Source organism: Balaenoptera borealis (genome assembly GCF_965194805.1).
Source record: "Balaenoptera borealis genome assembly, chromosome: 12".
Taxonomy (NCBI): domain Eukaryota; kingdom Metazoa; phylum Chordata; class Mammalia; order Artiodactyla; family Balaenopteridae; genus Balaenoptera; species Balaenoptera borealis.
Window position 1 is genome coordinate 47,557,292 of NC_138869.1, and position 24,681 is coordinate 47,581,972.

Consider the following 24,681-nt stretch of genomic DNA (forward strand, 5'->3'; position numbering starts at 1 on the left):
GCCTGGGGCTCCCAGAGTGGAGGTGACCAGACTATATCCTCCATTGCACACCTGGGGAATCTGAGCCCGGGTGGATGGGAACCTGCCATGAAGGTCACCTAGCCTGGACCTTAGGGCTCCTGAGTTTGTGATTATGGTCTACTGGTGTCTAGGGCAGGGTACAGGGGGTCGGGGGAGGGTTCTCAGAAAACCCTGGGAATGGGGAAGGCATCCAGGTGGAAGTAAAACAGACATGGGGTGCAACAGGGACACACACTGGGACATGGACACATAGTGGCAGCTCGGCACACACAGAGGAAACAGGCATGCCACACCCAGAACAGAGTCAGAGCCAGGATCATGGGCACGCACAGGTACCAGGTCAGACATGCGAAGAACAGGCCAGCAACCCAGCCCACATTTCTCACTCAATTCATGTGGGTGCTGGTGTGATGCACAGAGCCTGGAACAAGAGTGAGAAGGTGCTGGAAGCTTTCCTGCCTGGCTGTGCAGGGTTCTGCTGCCCTGATCCCGCATAACTTGATTATAGAGAGGTGTGTGCAGGTGCCCTTATGAGTGTCTGTGTGTGTCTCATGTGGGCTGCCAGTGTATAGGGGTGTTGTAGTTCTGTCCACTTCCCCTCTTTGGGCCAGTGCACCCATCTCCAGCTGCCATGAATACTGTTTAGCCAGCCCCTTCTCCAGAAAGGTGTCTTTAGCCAGGGACCTGCAATCCCTGGAAATGGCTTGGTGGTTACATCGAAGCCAGGGGTGGCTGACGCCTAGTGACCCACTGATATGGAGGACACCAAGCTGAGGCTGGAATCCAGCCAGCATGCCGTCTGGAGCTGCTTCTTTTGCCTCATCCTGCTTCTCTCACTTCCTTATGGGTCTCTCCTGAGGGCACTCCCTCAACGAAACATTAGCACAGGAAGCCAGGCTCCAGCTCTGCTTCTAGGAGCCCACCTTAATGATAAGTATGGTGGGGAAGGGGGTTCCGTAAAGGAAGGGCAGCCTTCATTTGCTTCAGATCACGTCTACATCCCCCAGTGCAACTGGCCAGCCTCATGCCACTCAAGCTCCACTCCACTTAGGGGCGAGCTGGTTTGAGTTCTTGGGCAGCCTCTGCTCTCAAAGTTGCCTTCTTTTGCCTTCCTTCCACTACTCACTCCACCGCTGTCTCAAAGTCCTCTTTAACCTTGAGGTTTGCGATAAGGAAGGGCTGGATCCTGGTGAGAATGCAGAGAGTGCTCCTGGGTGCAGGGTGGTCTCCCGTGGCTTTGAGGGTCATGCCCTTCTCCCAGCTTCGTTGAGCGCACTGAGCTGGGAAAGGCACAGTCAGAGGTCTTCATGCAGCTTTTCTTTTCAGACACTGGAGCTGTCACGCGGGAGGACAAGTTCTCAGAATCCCGCTGCAGGTGAGATGAGGGGTCCTTCTCCCAGGAAAGCCCCAGCCCACCTCGCTCTCCCTCGTTCCCACCGTGACCTGATTTGAAGAGGTGATGAAGTTACAAAACTCGTTCAAAGGTCAATGTTCTAGTACAGGAGCCCCTTCTGTCCGTGACCTTCTGCTCCTCCTATGTCTTCCTGTTCCCACAAGCCTTGGTGTGTCAGACCCTCCAGGGGGAGAAGTGTGACCTGCACAGTCAGGATGATGATTCCACCAGGCCCTCGTGCTTGCAAACTGGCCATGATCACAAAGCCTTCAGTGGGCCCATCTCATGAAAGGAACAAGGCAAAGGATAAATATCCTGTTGGAGCAAGTCACAGCTGCCGGACTGAGGGCCGAGGTCAGGCAGCAGTTCAAGGGCCCCTGAGTGCTGTATCTGAACATATGACCTCCATCTTCCTTGGTGCTTGGCAGAGCCGGGGTGGGGTGTAGTCAGCTGTGCCACAGTCCAGTTAGCTCAGGGGCTGCAAACTCAAATGCTTACAGGGCCAGGTAGGTGATGGAATGAGGGCAGGCAGGTGGGAACTGGCAAACCGGAGCGCTCTAGCCAGTGTCAAGGAGGCGGCAGTTACCACTCGTCTCCAGCAGGGCGGCTTTTCTAGCAATTTTCTTTTTCAAGAGAAGCCAGAAATGCAGATTTTTTTACATAAAAGCTTCTGGGTTTACATGTTGGTAGCAAATTCAAATTAAAACCCTTTTGTGTCCTGAAGCCCTCCGGCAGGCCTTGTGTTTGCTGCCTCTGCTTTTGTCCAGGTGAGAAGCAGCTGGAGGCTCGTGTGCCGAGAACTTGTTCTCAGAGCGCCCCACAGTCCCCTGGGATGGGCTGATTCACAAGACAAACATGTGCCAACAGGACCAAAGCACAGGAACCGAGTGAGGAGGGGGTGAACAAGCAGAAGTTTGGGGTTAGTCCTGCATCGTGGTCCTGAGGGGCTGCTTCCAGAATTTCCCCATGGCTCTGGGCCCCAAGCCGTGTCTCCCCTATCAGGACAGGGCTGCCCATGCTCCCCTCTGCAGACGGGTCTCCCACACTGGCTGTGACGGCGGCTGTGGTTCCCAGCAGCAAATGCAGGCCTGTGCCCAGGGCCTCTCACGGCCTCCAGTCCCAGCAGCAGTGCCCCACCGGCTTCAGGGACAAAGGTGTGCATTACCTCACTGCACCCTGGGGCTGGGGCCTCTGTTCTCCGCTGCTGCCGCAAGTCTGCCTGAGCTGCACTGGCCTCGGCCCCAGAGGAGGTGGTCTCTGACACCTGGCTCCAGGGCCTGGGCTCCGGGAGGGCCTCTGGGCTGCCAGACACAGGCTGGGGTTCCTGCTGAAGAGACGCCCCAGCCCATGAGCTACCAGGTCGGAGTATTTCTAGGACCCTGGCTCTGCTTCAGGCCCTGCCCATGCAGCGGGGCACTGCCTCCTGCCCTCTTCATGAGGTCTCATCTCACTGAAGACCCCTCCCTTGGGCGTCCTGAGGCTGAAGGAGGCTCCTGATAGGTTCGGGCAAAGGGCCTAAGGCTACACAAATCTCCCCCTCCTCCCACTCCTTGAAGGGTACAGCTGGGCTATGATGCCCAGGTCCCAGATGCTGGCAACTCTACTTAGGAAGGACATGCTGACTTTCCCCAGGAGTTCCCATGGCACCCCAGCTTGCTTGCTTGCTTGCTTGTGTGCCCGCACGTGTGCGCGCGCACACACACACACACACACACACACACACAGGCCCCAGGGAGCCAGGGCCAACAGGCTCAAGAGAAGGAAAGGAGGAGGAAAAGGAGGGGCAGGCAGAATTCCACTCCTGTGCTGGGAGCCTCTTGGAGCTAATTGGAAGCTGTGGTCCTGGCAACGCCAACGCTCCCCCTCCCCCAGCCGACACTGTGGCTGTCCCGCAGCCCGACTGAAAGGGCAGAAGCTGGCCTCTGGGACCACAGGGAGGCAGGAGGATGTGGAATCAAGCCTGGAGCCTCAGATCAAATTCCATGCAAGGGAACAGCTGCTCTTCTCAGCCAGACCCACCCAGTGCAGGCCCTGAGGAAGCGGCCAAGATGGGCCCAACGAAACAGCGAGAACCAGTCCTCGCTGTTTGACCTGAGACCTAGGGTGAAGCCATCTGAGCCTGGCTCAGGCCATGAGAAAACTGAGGGAGCTGGGGTGGTGGTGAGGGGTACCATCCCGTTTGTCCAGACTCTAGTCCTAAGTGTTAAAAATAACAGGTTGGGAGATAAGATAGTGCTGTCTCTGACACCTGCCATCTTAGGGATGCTTATTTTTAAATCTCAGAATTAGCCCTGGGCCTGGGAGGAGGGGAAGGGGCAGTGGGGAGGTCTGGAGGCCACATTCCTCCCTCACCAAGACATTCCACCTTGTTAGTCCTGGAGGTGACAAGGTCAGGGCAGGGTCTGGGGGCCAGGTGTCCTAGCTCTGTCCTAGACACATGAGGAACTCCTAGCAAGTCTCTCTCTTCTCTCTCTTGCTGTGCCTCAGTTTCCCTATCTGTACAATTAGCTGCCCGTGACCAGCCAGGGGACGAATGGTGGACAGCAGTCCTTCCCAAGACGCCCTCCTGGGCTGGGCTGGGCTGGGGAGAGAGGGTTGAGAGCTGGTTTCAGCACGCCTCCATGAGGCTGGTTTTTGGGGGATGGCCTGTCTTCTCCCTCCAGGCCACACCTGCTGGGGCAGATGCTCTGAGTGAGGCTGGGTCCCCTGGACAGTAGGTGCTGCACACACGGTGCGGGGGTGGGGTAGGGGATGGGGCTCACCTGCTTGCTGGACTCTTCCTCTGTGCTCAGGCTGTTCTCCTCATCCTCCTCTTGGTCATCCGTGTCTGACTCGGCCACGGCGATGGGCACACACACGGGCTCCGGATCCCCGGGTGTGCCCTGGCCTGGCCGTTGGCCTTCCTCAAACCGTGTCTCCTTGCGGGCTGGCAGCGCCTTCTCTGTCTCTGGGGGTGGTGGGAGGCTGGAGGTGGTGATGCAGCCGGGCAACTGGCCCTGCGTGGCGAGGGCCGCAGGCTTCTGAGCCCGCCGCTGCAGAAGCCCACAGCAGAAGTCCCAGGTGGTCCGCTTGATGAAGCGCAGGCCCCGCTGGATGCGGGCCAGGGCCAGCTGGAGGTTATTCATCTCCCCGTCCTCGTCAGGGGCTGTGAGGTTGTCTGCACTGAAGGAGCTGAGCAGCAAAGCCAGGAAGAGGTTCAGGACCTGTGGAGATAATGCCGTGCCCTGGGTGCTCAGCCTTGGGGCTATGATGAGCACTGCCAGAGGCAAACAGCTCGAGGCTTAAACCCTGGGCCCTAGGCTCTCATCCTAACCCCCCATACTCCTGAATATAGAGAGTTTGGCTATAAAAGGAAAGACAAATTCTCATCCTGAGGTAGGCGATAGGCCCCAGGCTGAGCAGCTGCAGCTGGTCTCCTGCTGATGCTTCAGTTGGGATACCAGCAGGAGCACTGGGCCCTGATTGGGTGCATTCTCATGGATTTCCTGGCCCGACACATGCTCAGAGAAGGTCCTCAGTCTAGGGGAAGGACAAAAGGAGGGAGAAGAGGCCAGCTGGAATCCATCTTGGCTGAGAAATGTGTGCCCACACCAGGATCAGATCTGAAGATGATTGGCCAGAAAGAAAATCCGGAAAACTGGCCCTATTTAAGCAACCTAAGCCCCTCCCTCTGAGCTTGCCTGTGTGCTCTTCCACACATACTTTGCTTTTTCCGCACTTACTTTGTTTCTTCCACACATATTTTGTTTTTTCCACATGTACTTTGCTTCTAATAAATGCTTTTATCTTTTTCAAAATCTTGGTCTCTTTGCTGAATTCTTTCTTCAAAGAAGAACTGAGGTCCTTCTTCCAGCTTTTCACTGCCAGAATCAATCCCTCCACCCAAGGACTCAGATACAGTCTGAATTGAGGGCGTTCAAACCCAGGTTTCTTGGGTGTTGGCCCAGGTTCAATGGGAGAACCATGGGTTCATCTGATGTCAAAGCCTGCAGATGGGGCCTTGCTCTCTTGGGAGTAATGGGGGACAGTGAGGTCAGGGTGAGCACAGGACCGCTCCCTGGGAAGTGGGATCCAATCTGGGATCAGCAGGGACAAGACAGAATCCCACCCAGAAGCAACCCAGGGCATCCATTCACTCACTCACCCACCCATCCATTCATTCATTCATCCATCACCCATCTGCTCTTGGGGCTTTCCTGGGAAGAGGCCTCTGCATCTGTTGGTGAAGGAGGGGCAATGATATGCCTCTGAGTTCCCCACTGAAGCTGGGTCACCACTCAAAGATCTGGGGCTCCAGCTGTGGAGCTCTCTCCACCTGTGTCCCCAGATCCGACCATGCTTTCCAGGTGAAGGACATGGGAGACTGAACAGAGAAGAGGGCGATGGCAGGAAAAGAGGCCAGGTGGCAGCCCTTGGGCGCCTGGGACTAACTGTAGGGTCAAGCTACTGAGACGGAGTTGTGTCCAGGCAGTGAGGGGTGCTTGGATGGGTGCTGCGTGCAGGATTAGACACTTGGATAGAGTGGAGGGACCTGGGGCTGGTGCCAGGGGAGGGGCTGAGACTTCAGAGGTGCCGGAACACACAGTCTCTACTTAAGTTATTTATTAGGGGTTATGGACTTGATGTCCCTAAGGGGGGTTTGAAAAATCTCTCTGTCTTTGGATGGTTCTGGACTACTGCTTGTTGTTAAACCACCCTGCAAGTGTGAAGTTTTAGCTTTTGTTAAAAAAGAGAACTTTTACTGAGTGACAAGGGACTGGGCTTGGGTCCATTTCCGTCTCAGGGAGGGTAATTGAAGATGGTGGTGGGCTCGTTCCACACAGGGGTCAGACTGGCTCATGAGCCTCACCAGGCCAACAGGACAGAGACACAATCTCCCCACCTTGGGCCTGGGTCTCCCCTCCGCAGCCACTCCTAGAAGGGAGTCCAGCTGAATGGGGGTCCCTATAGCAGGGTGGTGTGTGAAGGTGGACACCCAGTCTGAGTCCCTGCTCTGGCTTCTTACAAGCCCCTGAGACATGCTTGTCAGCAAGCTGGGAGTGAGAATTCTGGCGAAAGCAGTGGGCAAGGTTGGAGTGCCAGGCCTCAGAAACCTGCCTTTGGTTTAAACAGTAACATTCATGTGGACAGTATGGAAAGGTTAAGAAGTAGGCTCTCCTGTCCTATCTCTACAGAGAGATGATCACTTTTGACACCTGGCAGTCTCTTTTATGTCGTCACTGGAGGGGTGACACATGTGATGTGATGCAGAGCTGCTGTCTACACTGACCTCTGGCCAGGCCCCCGGCCTCTGTCCACACTGGCCCAGGCCTGGCCTGCCTCAGTTCCTGGGAGCCCACCCTGGGTTCCCCACCGCAGCCCTCGTTCACGCCTGGCTTCACAACCCCTGACCTCCAGGCATCCGGGGCCAGGCTGGGGGCAGGGCAGGGGGTGCCTGGGCAGCCTTGTCCACCCACAGAAGACGCTAGGGCCTCCCTTGCCGCCAGCTTCAGAAGTTCGGCTGCTTCCAGTGCTTTCCCTGTCAATCACACTGCTGCTCCCCAGCCCCTGCCTGATGATCACTTCCCATTTCAATGACAATCTTGCTTCCACCCACGCCCCGAAGCAGCCCAATTCCTGAGGCAGCCAGGGAGGGGGCCTCGTGGGCTGCGCTAGCTTCCCTCCTCCAGCAGCCTCTAATCTCATCCCCAGGCAGATCTGCTAGGAAATCGCAGGCTGTGTGTGCGTGAGGGCAGCTCAGCCTGGTCCTGGGCTGAAAGCTCTGTGTACTCGCATCCTCCTTGGAACACAAAGAGTCTGGCAGCCCCAGAGCTGTGCCAGGGGCTGAGCGAGGGGCACCCTGAGGGGCGGCAGGTTTGAGGGGATGGGAGGGGGGTTGCAGGGCCCGCCAAAGAACTGGGTTCCACTGGCACTGTGCACTCTGCTTCCTCTCTGGGCTCCACCTATGGAGGCTGAGGAAGACCGACCCCAACTTGGCCTGGTTAAGTCACATGGGAGGAGAAAGCAGGCAGGTCTGGAGAAGGGCTCTGGAATCTGCAGCCCACAGTACTCACATCACCTAAAACCCCTCTATAAGCCGCTGTGAGCCTGCGCTGCCCACACCATGGGCAGTGGGAGCCAGACACTGCAGGTGTGACGTTGGAGCGTGTGTGGTCCCCCTGTGTACCCAGGAAGGTGGCTGCATGTCCACAGTGGACACTGACCTCTCCCTGAACAACTGACCCCTCTCAAACTTGCCTCTTCCAAAGGCTCCTTCTCTGGCATTTAGATTTTGATCTCTCTCCACTCCAGAATTGCCCACATTGTAAAGACACAAGGCAAGATGCACTTTCCCTGGGATAGACAGGTGGCCATGGGAGCAAAGACCTGGGCTCCTCATTACAGGACAGCAGGGACTCTCAACACAGCTATTCAGGATGACATACAAGGTTCTCTCGGGCCCCACCTCACCTGGACAACCACCACCTGCCTGTGCCTGTGTTTTGCTTACCTTGCTTCTTTCCTCTCTAGCATCACCTGTCAATCAGGTCAGCGTGAAACCCCCTCCACCAGGAAGCCTTCCTTGATTTCCCCAGCTGAAGGGGCTCAGCACCCATGGGCTCCCTCTTAATGGCTCTGACCATTCTGACCAGCTTGAGCGTTATCTCAGGCCTGTTTGAACTCTCCACCTCCTCACTCTCTCAAGGTGGTGAGCAATGTCAGAGCCACATTCATCTCTGTATGCCCAACAGCATCTGGCACAATATTCTGCATGCAATGGGAGCTCAGCAAATGTTTGTTAAGCTGAATTGAACCAGGTGATAAATCACTGACAGTGAATAACTAATAAAACAATGAGTAGATGAGAAAATAATTAATTAATGGATATAAAATGAATACATAATGAATAAATAGGTAAATAGATGGGTAAATGAAAGAATGAGCAAATGAAGAGTGATGTGCATGAATGGATAGCTAAATGAGTGAGTGAGTAGATAGCTGGATGGATAAATGAGTAGATGGATGGGACTGATGAATGAGAGAACAGATGAGTGGGTTGATAGATGGATGTAGAGGTGGATGAATGAATAGAGGGATAGATGAGTGAGTGGAAAGATGGGTGATGGATGAATGAATGGATGGATGGGTGGGTGAATGAATGGATGGGTAGATAGATGGGCAAATGGATGGATGAATAGGTGTGTGCGCATGTGTGTGAATGGGGGTTGATGGATGGATGGTTGATGGATAGATGAATGGATGGGTAAGTGAATGAGTAGATGGAGGTTGATGGATGAATGGCTGGGTGAGTGAGTGTATAAATGGGTTGGGAGATTGGTAACTGAGTAGGCAGATCGATGGAAAGGTGGACAGGTGGATAGGTGAGTTGGTGGGTGGGTTATTGATGAGTGGATGGATGGCTGGATAGGTAGATGTATGAATGAGTAGAGAGATGAAAGAGTGAATGGGTAAGTAATAGATGGATTGATGATACATGGATGGATGGGTAAGTGGGTGCACAGATGGGTGAATGAATGGGTGAGTAAATAGATGGAATGATGGGTAAATGAGTAGGTGGATGGATGGGTAAATCAATGGATGGATGAGAGATTGATGGGTGGATGGATTGTTTGATAGATGGCTGAGTGAGGGAGTGGACGGATGGAAGGAAGGGTAAGTGAATGGACAGATGGATGACTGGGTGGGTGGGTAGCTGGGTAGGTGAATGGACGGGTAGGTGAGTGAGTGTGTGTGAGGCCACTGGCCAACTTACCACAAGGTTGCCGATGACCATAACAAGCAAGAAGACCAGCAGGCACAGTGACTGCCCAGACACCTCCATGCAGTCCCACATGGTCTCGATCCACTCGCCACAGAGGATGCGGAAGATGATGAGGAAGGCATGGAAGAAGTCCATCATGTGCCAGCGGGGCAGCAGACCTGAGTCGCTGATGCGGTGCCTCAGCTCTGAGTAGTTCTTGCCAAAGAGCTGCATGCCAACCACGGCGAAGATGAACACGATGATGGCCAGCACGAGCGTCAGGTTGCCCAGTGCCCCCACTGAGTTCCCGATGATCTTGATGAGTGTGTTCAGGGTGGGCCAGGACTTCGCCAGCTTGAAGACCCGCAGCTGGGGAGGGAGGGGTCCTTGTGAGGGGCTCTGGCTCCCACTGCCCATAGACACCCTCACCCCCGACAGCTCCTGCCTGAGAACCCAGGGCACCCTTAAAGGTCACCGACACCTGTTTCTCCTCGTTTGTCCAAGAGCACACACTATTGCTTCTCTCCACAGCCTGAGGGCAGCTTCATTGGGCCCTGCTCTGGGAGTCAGGTCAACAGCTCCAGACTCCTCCCCACAACCCACCCCTTCTCTCTGTCCCTACACCAGCCTCCTACCCACCTTGGTCTCACTTCCAGGAACCACCCAGTAGATGCCCCATCATGGAATGTCCCTCTTCCAGAAACTTCCTCATCAGGTATGCTTCTGGGCGAGCTCAAACCATCCCTGACTTGCCCAGTCACCTCCACCTTTCCCTCCTCTCAGTCATCACAGAGAAAGGGAGCTGGTGTTTAGCATTTATTGAACACCCACTGTGCCAGGCCTTATGTTTAGGATGGATCAGCTCATTCAGAACTCCAAATAACTACATGAGGGTGGCACTATTATTACCTCATTTGACAGATGAAGAAGCCAACCCTTAGAGGTGGAGTATCTTGTCTAGGTCCCTTGGCTCTTGGCAGTGGAGTCGGAATTAAAACCCACAGCTAGGCTTTCTATTTTGCCCCCACCAGCCTGCCTTCCTAGCCCCAAGTGAAGCCACTTCCTCCAGGAAGCCTTCCCTGACCTACCTCTAGCCCCATGCCTGGACCTCTTAGACATTTTGAACTCAAAGCATGGTCCACAGACCCATAGCTTTGACATCATCCGAGACCTACTGAATCCACATCTGCACTTTAGCAAGATCCCCAGGCAATTTGTGTGCACATTAAAGTTTCAAAAATGCAGATTCCAAAACCAGCAGGTAGAGCCTCAGCAGACTTGGTTCTACCTGTTGCTTGCCATGTGGCTTTGGGAAATTGTTTCATCTCTCTGAGTGTGGAATGGGAATGTAGTAATACTAGCTCCTCTCCTGGGATTCTATGAGGACTAAAGGGGGCATGGTGAATCATAAACGGCTTTGCAAATCATCAGGATGGATGGGCACCCCGATTGCCCCTCTGGAGGGAGGGCTATCTCCCTCTGTCTTGCCCACCTCTGTGTCCCCCACATCACCAGCACTGGGGTACGTAGCAAACAGCTGTTGGGTAGGGCATGAAAGATCACAATAGGGGTGATTGAGTGGTGACCTCGGAGGGGGTGTGGCTCAGTACCCCAGGCCCCCACCCACTCGCCCCCTGCCGGGCCCAGCCGTGTACCAGGCGGAAGGAGCGAAGCACCGACAAGTTGCCCATGCGGGACAGGCCCAGCTCCATGAGGCTGAGGATGACAATGATGCTGTCGAAGATGTTCCAGCCCTGCTGGAAGTAGTAGTAGGGGTCCAGGGCGATGATCTTGAAGGTCATCTCTGCTGTGAAGATCCCTGTGAAGACCTGGGAAGCAGCGGGAATCAGGGGTTCCCAACATTTAGGCTGGAAAAAGCCTCTGGCAGCAGGGGCTCCCTGCCTCCTGACTCTTGCTCCTGTAGGGTCCCCCTTCTGGGCTGCCAGCTCTGACTGCACCCAGAATCCCAGTGGGTGCCTGCTCAGCCATGGCCCGGTCCCTTGGGGACACCTCCAGCCCGATGCCTCCAGCCAACTCCGCTGTTTCCCAGGCATGACCCACCAGCCTGGGCCTCAGAAACAGCCAGGCCCACTGCAGGCTCTGCAGGGACTCACAGCTCTGGGAGGCACCTGGGATCAGGGGAAGCTGGGGTGGGCCTTGACACCACCCAGCTCCAGACCCCTTCCAGCCCGTGTGGCCACAGGAAGTTTCACACACGCCAAATACACACATTCCCACAAACACGCTTTCATGGCTCATGGCTTTTGCCCATGCTGTTCCCACTTCCTCCCTGTCCACATGCTGACTCTTCTCACTGTGATAACAACCAGCCACCATCTCTTGAGGCTTGACTATGTACCAAGAGCTGGGCTAGAATGCTTTGCATACGTTGTTTCTTTTAATCTGTCCAACAACCCGACGAGAAAAGTATCATTAACCCCATTTTACAGGTACAGAAACTGAGGCACTGAGAGGTTAAGTAATATGCCTGGGGTCAAGTAGCTCATAAATTTGATAACCAGATGAACTCAGTGTAGTCCTTCAAGATTTAGAGCAACCACTCTCCCTTCTAGAAATGTTCCTGAGGTGGGCAGGGGCTGGGCTTCACCTGGTTCACTGACTCATGAGTCCTGAGCAGCCCAGCTTCAGCCGGCAGAGACTCAAGGTTAAGGAGTCCATCGTGTGATGGGCCAGGCAGCCCCGACCGTGGCCTACAGCTCTGAGCTGTGTCAACTGCTATGGCAGGAGGGCGCATGGCTCTGGGAGGAGGGGATATCCCCTGAGGGTGCGGCTAGCAGGAAGTTGGTGCCTGTGTATCAGGCCTTCCTGGAGCCAGCTGGGGTAGGGGGGTGGGGTTATCCTGAGGGTGGTGAGGAGGCTCTGCATTTTCTGCAGGGGAGGCCTGAGGTCGGAGGGCCTCAGTAGCTGTGGAGGTCAGAAGCAGGGGCATGGCTGAGGCGTCTCACTGAGATCAGCACTCAGGAGTGGGGGTTACCTTGTCCTTGGCACCTGCCCTGAGGACACTCTGTGCTGAAAGGAGAGAAGGAGAGGCATCTGCACCTGTTGGTGGTCCCAGCACCGGCCCTTTCCCTTCTGCGGAAACGAGGCCCTGTGGCAGTGGGCTGGGGGGCAGGGGATTGCTGTTGGCCCAGGGAGGGCACTAGGATGGCAGGTGGGTGGGCACTTCTGCACTACCATACAGGGCACCACCCATCAGCGCAGCCCATGTGACTTCAGTGGTCCCTTTAGTGCTTGTGCCCAGAGAGAACTGTCCCTCCACCAGCTGGGGTCTTAGGGAAGGGAGAGCCCCCGAAATCCTCCAGCCTGTGCTCAAATTCCTAGGCTGCCCTCACATGTGAAGAGGCATCCTTGGGTTCCGCCGCTTTCCCTGCACCCATAACTTTTCCATCTCTCTGACCCCATCTCCCACTACTCTTCCAGCCACGCTTGCCTCCTCGCTGTCACCTCCTCAGGGCCTCTGTACCTGCTGCTCCCTTTCCCTGGATCCTCCGCTCCCCAGCCCACAGGACTCACTCCCTTCAGGTCTCTGCTTAAAAGCCACCTAATCAACTCAACAAAACTTCTTAACACTTAAAATCGGGGCCCCGCCCACGATTGTGCTTATCCTCTTCCTTGCTTTATTTTTTGTTCCCTCATATGCCACCCTGACATACTGTACGGTAGCTGTGTGTTTGTATGTTGAGTCTCCTCTGGCTAGACTGTAAACTCCACAGTAGGAGGGACCTTTCCTGTCTTACTGTACCTGGAACAGTGCCCAGCCTATAGGCGGGCCATCAATATTGGCTGAATAAGCATGCAAGTGGTTGGGCCTTAGACCTCCTGCAGCACCCAGTTCCATGTCCCTGTCTTCCTGAGGCCTTCCCTACTCAGCAACGGCCCTCACCCAGCTGCATTCCCTGCGTTGGGCTTTGCTGAGAGCCCCTAAGGGTGGGGCCTGGATTTGCCCTTCCTTGTCCCCAGCCCTCTGGTCTCCCCAGCCACTGCCTGAGGATGCCAGGGTGAGTGTGTGCTTAAGACCCACGAGTGCTAATACTCATGTCTGGGTAAAGGAGCTCAGGAAAGATCCCCCACCTCACTTTGCCCAGGTTTGCAGCTGTTCTGGCAGCAAAATAGCAGATACGAGGTGGTGTTGGAAGTCAGCAAGAAAAAGACAGCAGAGGGAGGCTCTGGGGGATTGCCTTTGGGGAGGTGATGAGCAGAAGAACCAACAGCATCACCTGGAAGATCTTCAGAAACGCAGAATCTTGAAGGCCCCAGACCTGCTGAATCCAAATCTGCATTGTGACCAGACTCACAGGTGATGTGAAGTTTGAGAAGTGCTCTTTCTGAGCAATGGTTCTTAAACTTGGTGCACTTCGAACCCCCTAAGGAGTTTTAAAAATATTGATGCCTGGGTCCCACTTCCACAGATTCGAGTTAAGTTGGACTGGAGTACCCAAGTAGCGAGAGTTTTGTCAACTTCCCAGGTGATTCTAATGTGCAGCTAAGCTTGAGAACCACTGCTTTAGAAGTACATGAATTTTGGTGTGACTCCTTCCAAAGGATCACCACTGGCATTGTCAGGACATGAGATCGAGGCTGGATGGTTTAAGACGTGCAGAGAACGGCAGCCAGACCCGAGTTCCAAAGCAGGGTCTGCCACAGTGGGATCTTGGGCCTGTTTCCCCATCTCTCTGACCCTTGAGTGTTCCCATATGTAAAATGGGGATAATAACACCATAGGTGGTTTCTAAGAGTTAGAGCTAATGGATGTCAAGTGGATACTGCTGAAAACTCCAGGCCCAGGCAGGAGCTTCAGATACAAACAGCTCTGCATGATTTATAGGCTCACTGGGATCTAGCAGGCAGGCTGTGAGTGTGGACACCCACCTCCCCTGACTCCTGGCAGGTGGTACACAGAGCCATCAGTGCTAATGGTGGCTTCCCAGGAAGTGGGAGGACTTTTGAGAAACCCCAAACTCTCCTGACCTTGGCTAATGTCTTTAATGGGATCATCCTGTACACACTGTAAACTTGCTTTTGAAACGTAACACCTTGTGAACATCCTTCCATGCCATTTAAAACATCATCTACAGCATCATTTTCTTTTTCCTTTAAAAAAAAATAGTTGTGGGATATTCCACGGTACAGATGTGCCGTAAGTAGTTTAACCATTTCTTTGTGATGGGCATTCTTTTGTCCCTATTAAAAACATTGCCAGGATTTCCCTGGTGGTCCAATGGTTAAGAATCCTCCTTCCAATGCAGGGGACGCGGGTTCGATCCCTGATTGGGGTACTAAGATCCCACATGCCTCGGGGCAACTAAGCCCATGCACCACAACTACTGAGCCTGCATGCCGCAACGAAGAGCCCTCGCGCCAAAACGAAAGATCCTGCATGCCGCAGCTAAGACCCCGCGTGCCGCAACTAAGACCTGACGCAGCCAAATAAATAAAATAAATAAAATTTAAAAAACCATTGCCATAATAAATATCCTTTCACATACATATTTTAAAACAACTTGCCCAATTATTTTCTTAGTATAAATTTCTGGAAGTGGAATTGCATAGCCAACAAGCAATTTTAGAGACTCCGACACATAACTGCTAAAAGATCCTCAGAGATCGGTTTTAACCAATTCCACGAACCACATGGGATAACTGTTTCCCTCATAAAAATGCTAATTCCTGTCCCACTAACCCTTCCAATCCAATAGGACAAAAGCCATCTTTTACTGTTGCTTTGTTGGACATTTCTTTGATTTTTGTATTTCTCCTTTTGTGAAATTGCCTGTTCATATCCTTTACTTGTTTTCCTATTAGGGTGTTTGCCTTTTCTTGGTGTTGTTTATAAAAGTGCTTTATATATTAAGGGTATTATCCCTTTGTCTACTGTGCATTGCAATTTTCTTGGTTTGTCATTTATCTTTGTCATTGTACTTTCTAAAAATTATAAAATATTTTAAGCATATAAACAAATATAGAATAATATGATGCATCCTTTGTACCCACTACCAAACTCTACCAAATATTAACATTTTGCCATATTTGCTGCAAATCTTGTTTCATTTTTCCCTCAAAATAATAGCAAAGAATTAAATAGCATTTACTATATGCCAGGTACTGTACTAGTGCTTTACATATACTGAATCACTTAATCCTCACAATAACTCTATGAGATATTATTATCTCCATTTTACAGATAGGGAAACTGAGATACAGAGAAGTTAAGTCACTGGCCCACATGATGGAACCTGACATGAACCTAAACAGCTGGCTTCTTCTGCATAGTCTTGATCACCACCTGCCATCGCAGGTAAAACCCATAGAACTACATTCACTCCGAGGTAATCACCATCCTGAATTTGATGTTTATCATTCCCATGCATGTTTTTACAGTTTTGATGCATAGTATTTTTGCATTGTTTTAAGGTTTCTATAAATGGGCCATGCCATATGTGTTCTTTTTTGCAAGTTCCTTTTATTCTTAACATCATGTTTGTGAGATTTATCCATATTGAAAGATGTACACATATTCCTTCTAATTGTGCACAGTATTTCATTGTATGAAAACACCACAATTTATTTATCCATTTTTAAGTGGAGGGATAGACATTTAGATTGATTCCAATTTTCCCTGTGACTAACAATGCAGCAAAGAGCTTTCTTGTACATGTCTCCTTGTACAGACATGTGGGACTTTCTCAAGAATATGTATATCTGAAATTAAGTTATAGGGTATGCATATCCGTGACTTATCAGATACTGTACAACTGTTCCCTGAGATGGTTGTACCAAATTGACACTCTTACAAAGTGTGAGTTCCCACTGTTTCATATCATTGCCAACACAAAGAAGTTTATTTTTGATTCTCTAATGGGTGAGAAATAGTATCTAAATGTTGATTTAATTTGCATTCCTCTGTGTTTCTTTTCATTTGTTTATAACTATCTGAATTTCCTCTTCTGTCATTTCTTCTGTCCTTTGTTGTGGTTGTGTTTTTGCCAGTGGATTGTCCCTCTTCTCTTTATTGATGTGTAAGCATTCAATGTATATTCTGGATTCCATGTCTTTCCAGTTAAATACTTTTCATAACATCAATTTCCAGTTTGGGGTAGTGATTTCACTTTGTTTACCATATCCTTTATTGTACACATATCACAAATTTTTTAACATAGGTAAATTTAGCAACCTTTTCTTTCATGGTATAAACTTTTTGTATGTTGGAGAAAGCCTTCCTAACCTCCAAATTTTAAATATTCTTCCACATTTTTATTCTAAAAGCTTTAAAATTTTATTTTGTTGCTTTTAGGTGTTGAATCCAATTCCCTGCAACTAATTAATGAATATGGTATGGGGGAGGGATCTAATTTATTTTCTTCCATAGAGATAACCATTCTGGGGACTTCCCTGATGGTCCAGTGGTTAAGACTCCATGCTTCCAGTGCTTCCACTGCCGGGGGCGTGGGTTCGATCTCTGGTCCAGGAACTAGGATTCCGCATGCCATGCAGTGCAGCCAAAAAAAAAAAAAAAAAGGAGATAACTATTCTTCCCAATCTTATTTATTGAACAGTCTGTCATTTTCCTATTGATTTATAATGCCATCTCTGTTATTTATCAAGTCTCCAAATATGCATTTCTTATTTCTGAGTTACTGATTCTGTAGTACTGGTCCATTTCTATATTGCACCAATACTATAATGTTTCAATTACTATAGCTTTATAATATATCTTTTTTTTTTAAATAAATAAATTTATTTATTTATTCATTTTTGGCTGTGTTGGTTCTTCGTTTCTGTGCGAGGGCTTTCTCCAGTTGTGGCGAGCGGGGGTCACTCTTCATCGTGGTGCGTGGGCCTCTCACTGTCTAGGCCTCTCGTTGCGGAGCACAGCTCCAGACGCACAGGCTCAGTAGTTGTGGCGCACGGGCTTAGTTGCTCCGCGGCATGTGGGATCTTCCCGGACCAGGGCTCGAACCCGTGTCCCCTGCATCGGCAGGCAGGCTCTCAACCACTGTGCCACCAGGGAAGCCCTATAATATATCTTATACATGGTAGGGTAAGCTCCTCAGTTTATTCATTAATTTGTTTGATAGACTTTATTTTTCCATATTAAATTTAGGATTGCCTTTTCAAATCCCATGGGTAAAAAAGTGTTGGGATTTTGATCAGAATTACATTAAACATCCTGGTTAATTTAGTAAGAACTGATATCTCTACAGTATTCAGAATTTCATCCATGAAAATGGTATATCTCTTCACTAATTTATTCTTTTATATTTTTCAATGGTTTTGTAATTTTTTTCATACAAAATTTACAATCTTCTGCTACATTCATTCCTAGATTCCTCACAGTTTTTATTGCTATTGAAAGTGTTAACTTTTAGAAATTACTCTCCAAATGATCATCGATGGTGGCTAGGAGCAGAATTAATTTTAGTATGTAGAGTCTGTACCTACCAACATTGCTGAACTCTCTTACTGGTTCTAATTGTCTTTCTGTAGATTTTCTTGGATTATTTCTATAGATAAAAACATAATCTGGGAAATAACATTAGATATGTTTTCCTTCCTTCTTTCTTCTTTTTCTTCTCTTACCACACTGACAAGGGCTCCAGTATAATTTGACTCGAAGCAGGGAGACGGGAACAAAGCTAGAGCTGCAGCACAGCAGTGTAAGGCACTAGGTAAGAGGATGAGCTCTAGATACAAATGGCTTGGATTTGAATCTTGGGTCTTTCACTTCCTGGCTGTGTGACCTTGGTTAAATTATTTCACCACTCTGTGCCTCTGTTACCTTATTAGTAAAATAGGGGTAATAATAATACCATCCCCCTTACTGGTTGTTATAAAAAATTAGGTGTTCAACAAGTATTAGCTATCATTACCAGGATCACTTTGTGTGTTAATTTTTCAGACATAGGTTCCAGGAACACCCAGGTATAAATTTGAACTCCAAATCTGTATAAGGCCAAATTCATAGTCACAAACTTCTGGAGGTTACTTTCCCCACCCCCTCACCCTCCTCCAGCCCTGGCTGAGACTGACAACCTTCCTTCTTTATTGTTTCCCAGGGTCAGTGTGTGGATTTTTTTTAGTTCACCATTTTACTGAACATAGGGTCATATTCTTATGGGGCTGCTCAGTTCCAAACCCTGCCTGCACTGTCCCAAACACAAGTCCTGTCCCTGCGTGTTCACAGAAATCCAAGCCCCCAAGATTACTCAAATCAGCACCCCTCCCACCCCCTAGGGCAACTACAGAATGATTTCACACGTTTACTGCTATGGTTTTAAAGTCCCTCTTTGTTTTTGGCACTTGGGGGTTTTTGTTACTTTCTCATGAACTTTACTATGCATGTCAAAGAATGTTTGCTGTATTTTTAATTGTTTCATAGTTGGAAACATCTCAGGTTTCCTTGTCCACAGTATTGCTAGCAACAGACGTTTCATTTGCCTTTTACCTTTGTTTATATGATGGGCTAAACATTAGTGAAATCTATCAATCTTCTCCTTTATGGAATTTGTCTTTAGTGACATGCTTAGAAAGGATTTTTTTCACACCCAGATTATTTACCCATGCTTATTTTTGTGGTTTTGTTTCTTTACATTTAATATTTAAACCATCTAGAATATATTAACTGCAAGACAATCAAAACCTTACATACTAGCAATAAAGCTATCCAAACAGAACAAAACAGAGCTGTAATCCAATGACATGACCTATTACTAATAAGTGAACCACAAATTTAACACAACTGCAATTCAATCACAACTTAATGCTCCAGGGAAGCCACCAGTGCTCTTCATCACCTTGACTGCTGCTCAGTCCAACCCAACGGTCACATTCCATTAGAACTGTATTCAACTGAAATCCTACGTAACCACCCTCTGAAGACCACCCAACACAAGGCAGGCACAATTGTGCCACGAGACTCCTACAGACTGAGATCTAGCTTTTCCTTCTGTTTGTATACAGAAGAAGAAAAGAAAAGCAGAATCACAGCAAAACGGACTCACATTTGTGAAAAAATTTGAATAGACCCTGTAGAGAACTATCTAGAGTTCTGGATGTGGAAAGTAATAAGGGAAGAAAATCCTCACACTCCACAGTGTAGGAGACATGCCTATCTGTGGGGGCCACCTGTGCAGCTGGGACCAAGACAGGGCTGGGTCTGCAAGAGGAGAGAGCTTGGACTGAATGACCCCCTCCCCCAACTCAACCTCAGTGATGGTCCCAGGAGCTCCTTTCAGAGGCCAGTGGGCTCTCTGCAGCCTTGCTCTAGGATCTTCTGCAGAAGGGCCGACCCTTTGTTTACCCGGACAGAGCCAGTAGGACCCTGTCCCCCAGAGTCAGGAGACAACAGCTACATGCCCAGCTATGCCATCACTATGTCACCTCTCTGGCCTCAGTTTTCCATCTTCAGAGTGAAGAGCTAGGACTTGATTTGGTGTCAAGAAGAAAAAAATCAGAATTAGAACCCAGACATTCTGACTTCCAGGGACAGTCTCCTTAATAACAACAACAAAGATAATAACCACAGCTATCATTTATTTTGAGTGCTTATTGTTTATCAAACTCCGAGCCAAGCACATTATACACATTATCTTATTCAATCCTCATTAGCTTCCTATGAAGCTGATATTGTCATACTAATTTTACATTTATTAAATTCAACAAATACTTACTGTACCAATTACTGAAACTAAGTAATTTGCTTGAGGTCACATAGTAAGAGCTGAGTCAAAATTCAAATCTGGCTCTGCCTGATTTACTCACTCCATCCATCCATCCATCCATCTATCTCTCTATCCTTCCTTTCCTCCTTCTCTCCATCCAGCCATCCATCCATCCTTTCCCTAAGAGAACTGCCTCTTTTTGCATACACTCTCCTCCTCCATTACTAACTGCCACACCTCACGTCCCCACACATTTCAGGCTCACCCTCAACTCACTTTTGTTTTCTAGCTTTTGGGCATCTTTATCCCCAACCTCTCACTCCCAATTACATCTCTCACAAAAGCTGATCCTGAGGCTCCTTCCACAAGGTCTTCCACAGTGACTCCTATCTTCAGAAGATCCTTTCGTGTTCTGAGTCCCTCCTCCCTTACCCACAAAGGCTGTGCCATCTGGCCAAGAGCCCTTCACAACACGATGCCCATTTGAGAGTCAGCTGCCAGCAGCCCTTACCAGGTTTCCGACCTGCAGCATCTCCTCAAATTCAGTTGTCATGTTGTAATGCTCCAGTGCCATGAAGAGTGTGTTAATCACGATGCACAAGGTGATGGTGAGGTCGGCGAATGGGTCCATGACCATGAACTTCACTCTCTGCTTGATGGACATCCACAGTGGACAACACTCCCAGATCAGGTAGCGCTGGGCGAAGCGATTCCAGCATGCCGGATACTTGCGGTGAGACTCCAACTCTGGGTGGGAGGGGGCGGGGCAGAGAGCCAGTGAGCTGGTTTGTTTTTGTTGACCGACTCTTATATAACTCGTGGTATTCCAGAAAAGATGTATGACCTACCCAGGATATGACAGGGCTGCTACATGACAGGGGGACAGAGAGAGGGGCAGGGAAGACTAAGGGAAAGAGTGGCCTATGTCCTGGCTCCTTACTCTGGGAATACGGGAGAAGAGGGCCACAGGGACAGAAAACCAGGATGGATGTGGGGAAAACTGGGACAAGATAGATTAGGACAGATGTGGGCTCTCTTGAGACAACACTCCCACATAGATTTGGGGACACTCAGGGGAGGTATAGGCTGAGACAACATCTGAGACAGGCAAGTTCAGATATAAGGACACCCAGGACCCTACCGGTAGGAACAGATGTGGATATCTGGGACGTATCAGGACAGATGCGGGGGGTGGGGGGGGAATGCCTGGGACAGAAGTCATATTGGACAGGAGAGGACAAATCAGGGGGGTGCCAAGTTCAGGATGGATCGGATGTGAGGTTGCCTAAAGTGGGACAGGCTTGGACAGATGTGAGATGCTTGGAATAACCTGGGGTAGATATGGGGATGGCTGGGATAAGCTAGAACAGGCATGCTTAGGATGGGATGGCCCCAGCAGACATGGGGGTGCTTGCGAGAGGACAGGATGAGACCAATGAGCACCTAGGACAGGCCAGGACAGCTGTGGGGATGCTTGGAAGAAACACAGACATGGCTCCTGAGGATGCCCAGGACAAAACAAGCTGGAACAGACGAAAAGACACCCAGGACAGGCCACAGAGACTGAAAAGTCTGGGACAACTGTGGGGATGTCCAAGGCAGGCAAAGCAGCAGGGGTGAACTTGGCTCAGGCCCGGCTAACTGTGAGGGTGCTCAGACTAGAAGCGGGGAGTGTTTGGATGACACCGGGGCTGACCTTCCAGTACGCTGGTGAGGACGCTGACTGCACTGAGGGCTCGCTGCCGCTCTCCTGGCTCCTCGAAGCCGTCCACACACGGAGCCTGGGGGTTCAGCATCTGAGGCCTGCCTGGCTCCTCCGACGGTGTGGTCTGGGTGTAACCGGGAGATATGCGTCAGCCTGGGGACGGAGGTCTGCCTGGATCTGGGGCAGCTGCCCCAGACTCAGGTTGGGGAGGTCACAGGGGGCCAGCATGGGGGTCTTGATGGGACACTGGGCGCTGGGCTTCTTTGCTCCCAACTCCCTCCCAGCTAACAACTCCCCTCTCGCCAATCATTATCTCCTTCATTCTCTTTTTTTCCTCACCATCTCTCATTAGTGGTGATTCCTGAGTGTGGACAGGAAATTACATGTACCAGGTTCTTTTAACCAGATGCTGACATATACATTAGTACATGCAAAAACAATCTGGGAGTCTTAATTGACCCCAAGCTCCCCAGAGTCAAAAAAAGCTGAAAAAAAATCCACCATGCTCTAAGGTGACATTAATGGAAGCATAAAGCACAATGCTCAGACATAGCTGGTGGGAGCTTTTGTGGAGGCAGTTTGGCTATATCGACCAAGAAAATTTTAAATTGGCTCTGCAGTTCCTTGTCTAGTAATCAAACTTCATAAATAATTATACACGTGCACCAAAAATATGTATGCGACAATGTTCACTGCAGCATTGTTTCTAATACCATAAAAACAAAGCAACTGATCAATAGGAAGAATATTAAAATCAATTATGGATACAGTCCAACTCTGGACTCTGACGCAGACAATAAGGAGAAGGAGGCTGTTACACATATGTTCCCATGGGAGCACTTCCAAGACAAACAGTTTGATGAGAAAACAAGAAAAAGATCTGGAAGATAACACACTAAATTGTTAAAGTGGCTATATCCCGGGAATGGGATTGTGTGGGAAGGGCAAGGACTTTTACTTCTGCACTGTTGGATTTGTTTTCAACGTGCTTGCGTCATTTTTGTAAGTAAAAGAACCAGGCCTACAAATGGAGATGGGGTGTGTCCTAATGAAGGGGGTGGCAGCAGACATTCCCTAGGCTTACTCAGAGCCCCCCACAGAACCAAGAGGGGCCCGCAAAGACTTCATGTCAGCATGGCCGTGCGTGACCACAGTCCGCGAGCCCAAGCTGGGGCTGATGAAGGCACTGCGCTGTTCAGCGTGCGAGAGCGAGGCTCTATAATCTGTCAGAGGGAAGATGGGCCTAGACAACGCAGGGTGGCAGAGCCAGGGCCCGGGGTGGGTACCAAAATGATCTGGGCTCAAGTTCAGGTCAGCTTTTGCGATTGGTAGGACTGCCCTGAAGTGTTGCCTAGGGAGGGAGTGAGCTCCCAGTCATTGAAGTATTCAAGCAGAGGCACCTGAGAAAGCTGAGGTAGCTGGTGGAACAGTAGTACCCTAGGTCCAATGCAACTACAAATCTGGCCAGCTTAACTCACAAGCATGTCTTAAATTCTCCCAACTTCTCTCCTTTACCATCTGTGATAGTTTGGGTTATCATTCAGCAAATATTTACCCTTTCCTCTCCCACTGTGACTGAAGCAAAATTCCCTGTCTTATTGGTGACACACTTGCTTTGGCCAAGGGAATGTTAGTGGACATGATGTGAACAGAAGCTTTGAATGTGCTTGTGCCATCCGCCTTGCTCGTGTGCTCCAGTAATCCTCCAGGAAAAGAGCTTCCCCAAGTAGCTGCCACACTTTCAGCCTGGGACAAAGACAAGGGGAGCAGCCCTGAGCCTAACCTATAGTATGGAGCCAGACCATGTGCAGTCTGAGGCAGAGCTGCCCAGCCAAGGTCAACCTAGACCAGCCAAACCATGGTCAACTTGCAGAGAAGTGAGCGTGAGAATAAAGGCTTGTTGTTAACCATTGACTTTGGGGGTAGTTTGTTACACAGCAGCATTGTGGAAATAGCTGACTGATACACTGTCCTAGTGCAAGCTGTCATCATCTCTTTCCCAAAACTACTACAACAGCCTCCTAACTGGCCTCTTCTCTCCCCTCTATTCTCTACACAGCTGAAAGGGATTCCCTTAAAAAGTAAATCAGATCATGATAATCCTCTGATCAACAACTCCCCCCCACCTTACTCAGAGTAAATCCAAACTTTTCTATAGCTTACAAGGCCCTGCATAGCCTAAATCCTAACTCCTCAAACTCATTTTATATCCTTTTCTGTTTCCATCACACCCGGCCCTGCCTGGCCCTCTCATCCCTTAAACATGTTGAGCTTATTCCTCTTCAGCGCCTTTACACTTTCTGTCCCTTCTGCCTAAAACACTATTTTTCGTGTCTGGCGCCCTAAAATCACCTTTTGGTCAATTTTAACGTCGCCTCCACATAAAGGACTTCCCTGCCTATTCTAACTAATAGCCCCCATTCCCAGCCCTCCCCCTAGCAACTTTCTATCACATGACCCTTACTGGTCCCTAGAAATATTGATCAGTTTACTCTCTGTCTTCCTGCCTACGATGCCAACTCCATGAGGTCAGAGCTCTTGACTGTTCTGTTCACTGTTATATCCTTGGAGCCTTAAACACTGGCACTCTACGCAGAGGGCTGGCACTAGATAGATATGGGTTAAATGGATAAATACTTGGCACTCAGGGGCTTGGGTTAAGTTCTAGCTCTGTTCCTAAAATGACGGGGGCAGGGAGGGGGGGGTGGGTAAGAGGGAGAAGAATCTGTTCAAGGTGCCTCCCCCACTCCCTCTGCCTTTGGGGCCAGGCGCGCATACAGACAGCAGGCAAAGTAAACCTTCACCCTCTGCCCCAAATTAAAGTGAGCTGTCTGTTGGGGCTGCCCCCTCCTGTGTTGATGAAGAAACCACTATGTGCCCGACACTGTGCTTTGTTTTCAGACTAGAACTGGGCACAGGTGTCACCAGGGACCCAGTTGAAGCAGGGAAGGCATCCCCAGGGGTCTACAGCCTGCTAATCTCTTTAACTTTTCAACATCTCCATCTTGGTTCACTAATTCCTTTAACTTTGCAGATAACCCCCTTGGCCTGCTAATCCCTTTAAGGTTATAAATGGGCCCCACAGAAGTGAGAATGGGTGAAGTCAGAGTTCCTGGTAATGAAGTGTTTGAACTTGGATTCC

The 24,681-nt window shown here is 50.0% G+C and overlaps 1 protein-coding gene across 3 annotated transcripts in view; it reads right to left on the reverse strand.

Annotated features, from left to right (window-relative positions):
• Positions 1–24,681, reverse strand: part of SCN5A (sodium voltage-gated channel alpha subunit 5) — a 90,807-nt gene that overhangs the window by 34,250 nt on the left and 31,876 nt on the right. For all 3 annotated transcript variants that reach the window (XM_082348285.1, XM_082348287.1, XM_082348286.1), the window contains 6 exons: positions 21,531–21,663; positions 20,346–20,581; positions 10,811–10,984; positions 9,168–9,524; positions 4,177–4,617; positions 2,580–2,741 (listed from right to left, as the gene is read on the reverse strand). In XM_082348285.1, coding sequence (XP_082204411.1) covers positions 2,580–2,741; positions 4,177–4,617; positions 9,168–9,524; positions 10,811–10,984; positions 20,346–20,581; positions 21,531–21,663 — 1,503 coding nt within the window. The remainder of the gene's footprint in view (positions 1–2,579; positions 2,742–4,176; positions 4,618–9,167; positions 9,525–10,810; positions 10,985–20,345; positions 20,582–21,530; positions 21,664–24,681) is intronic.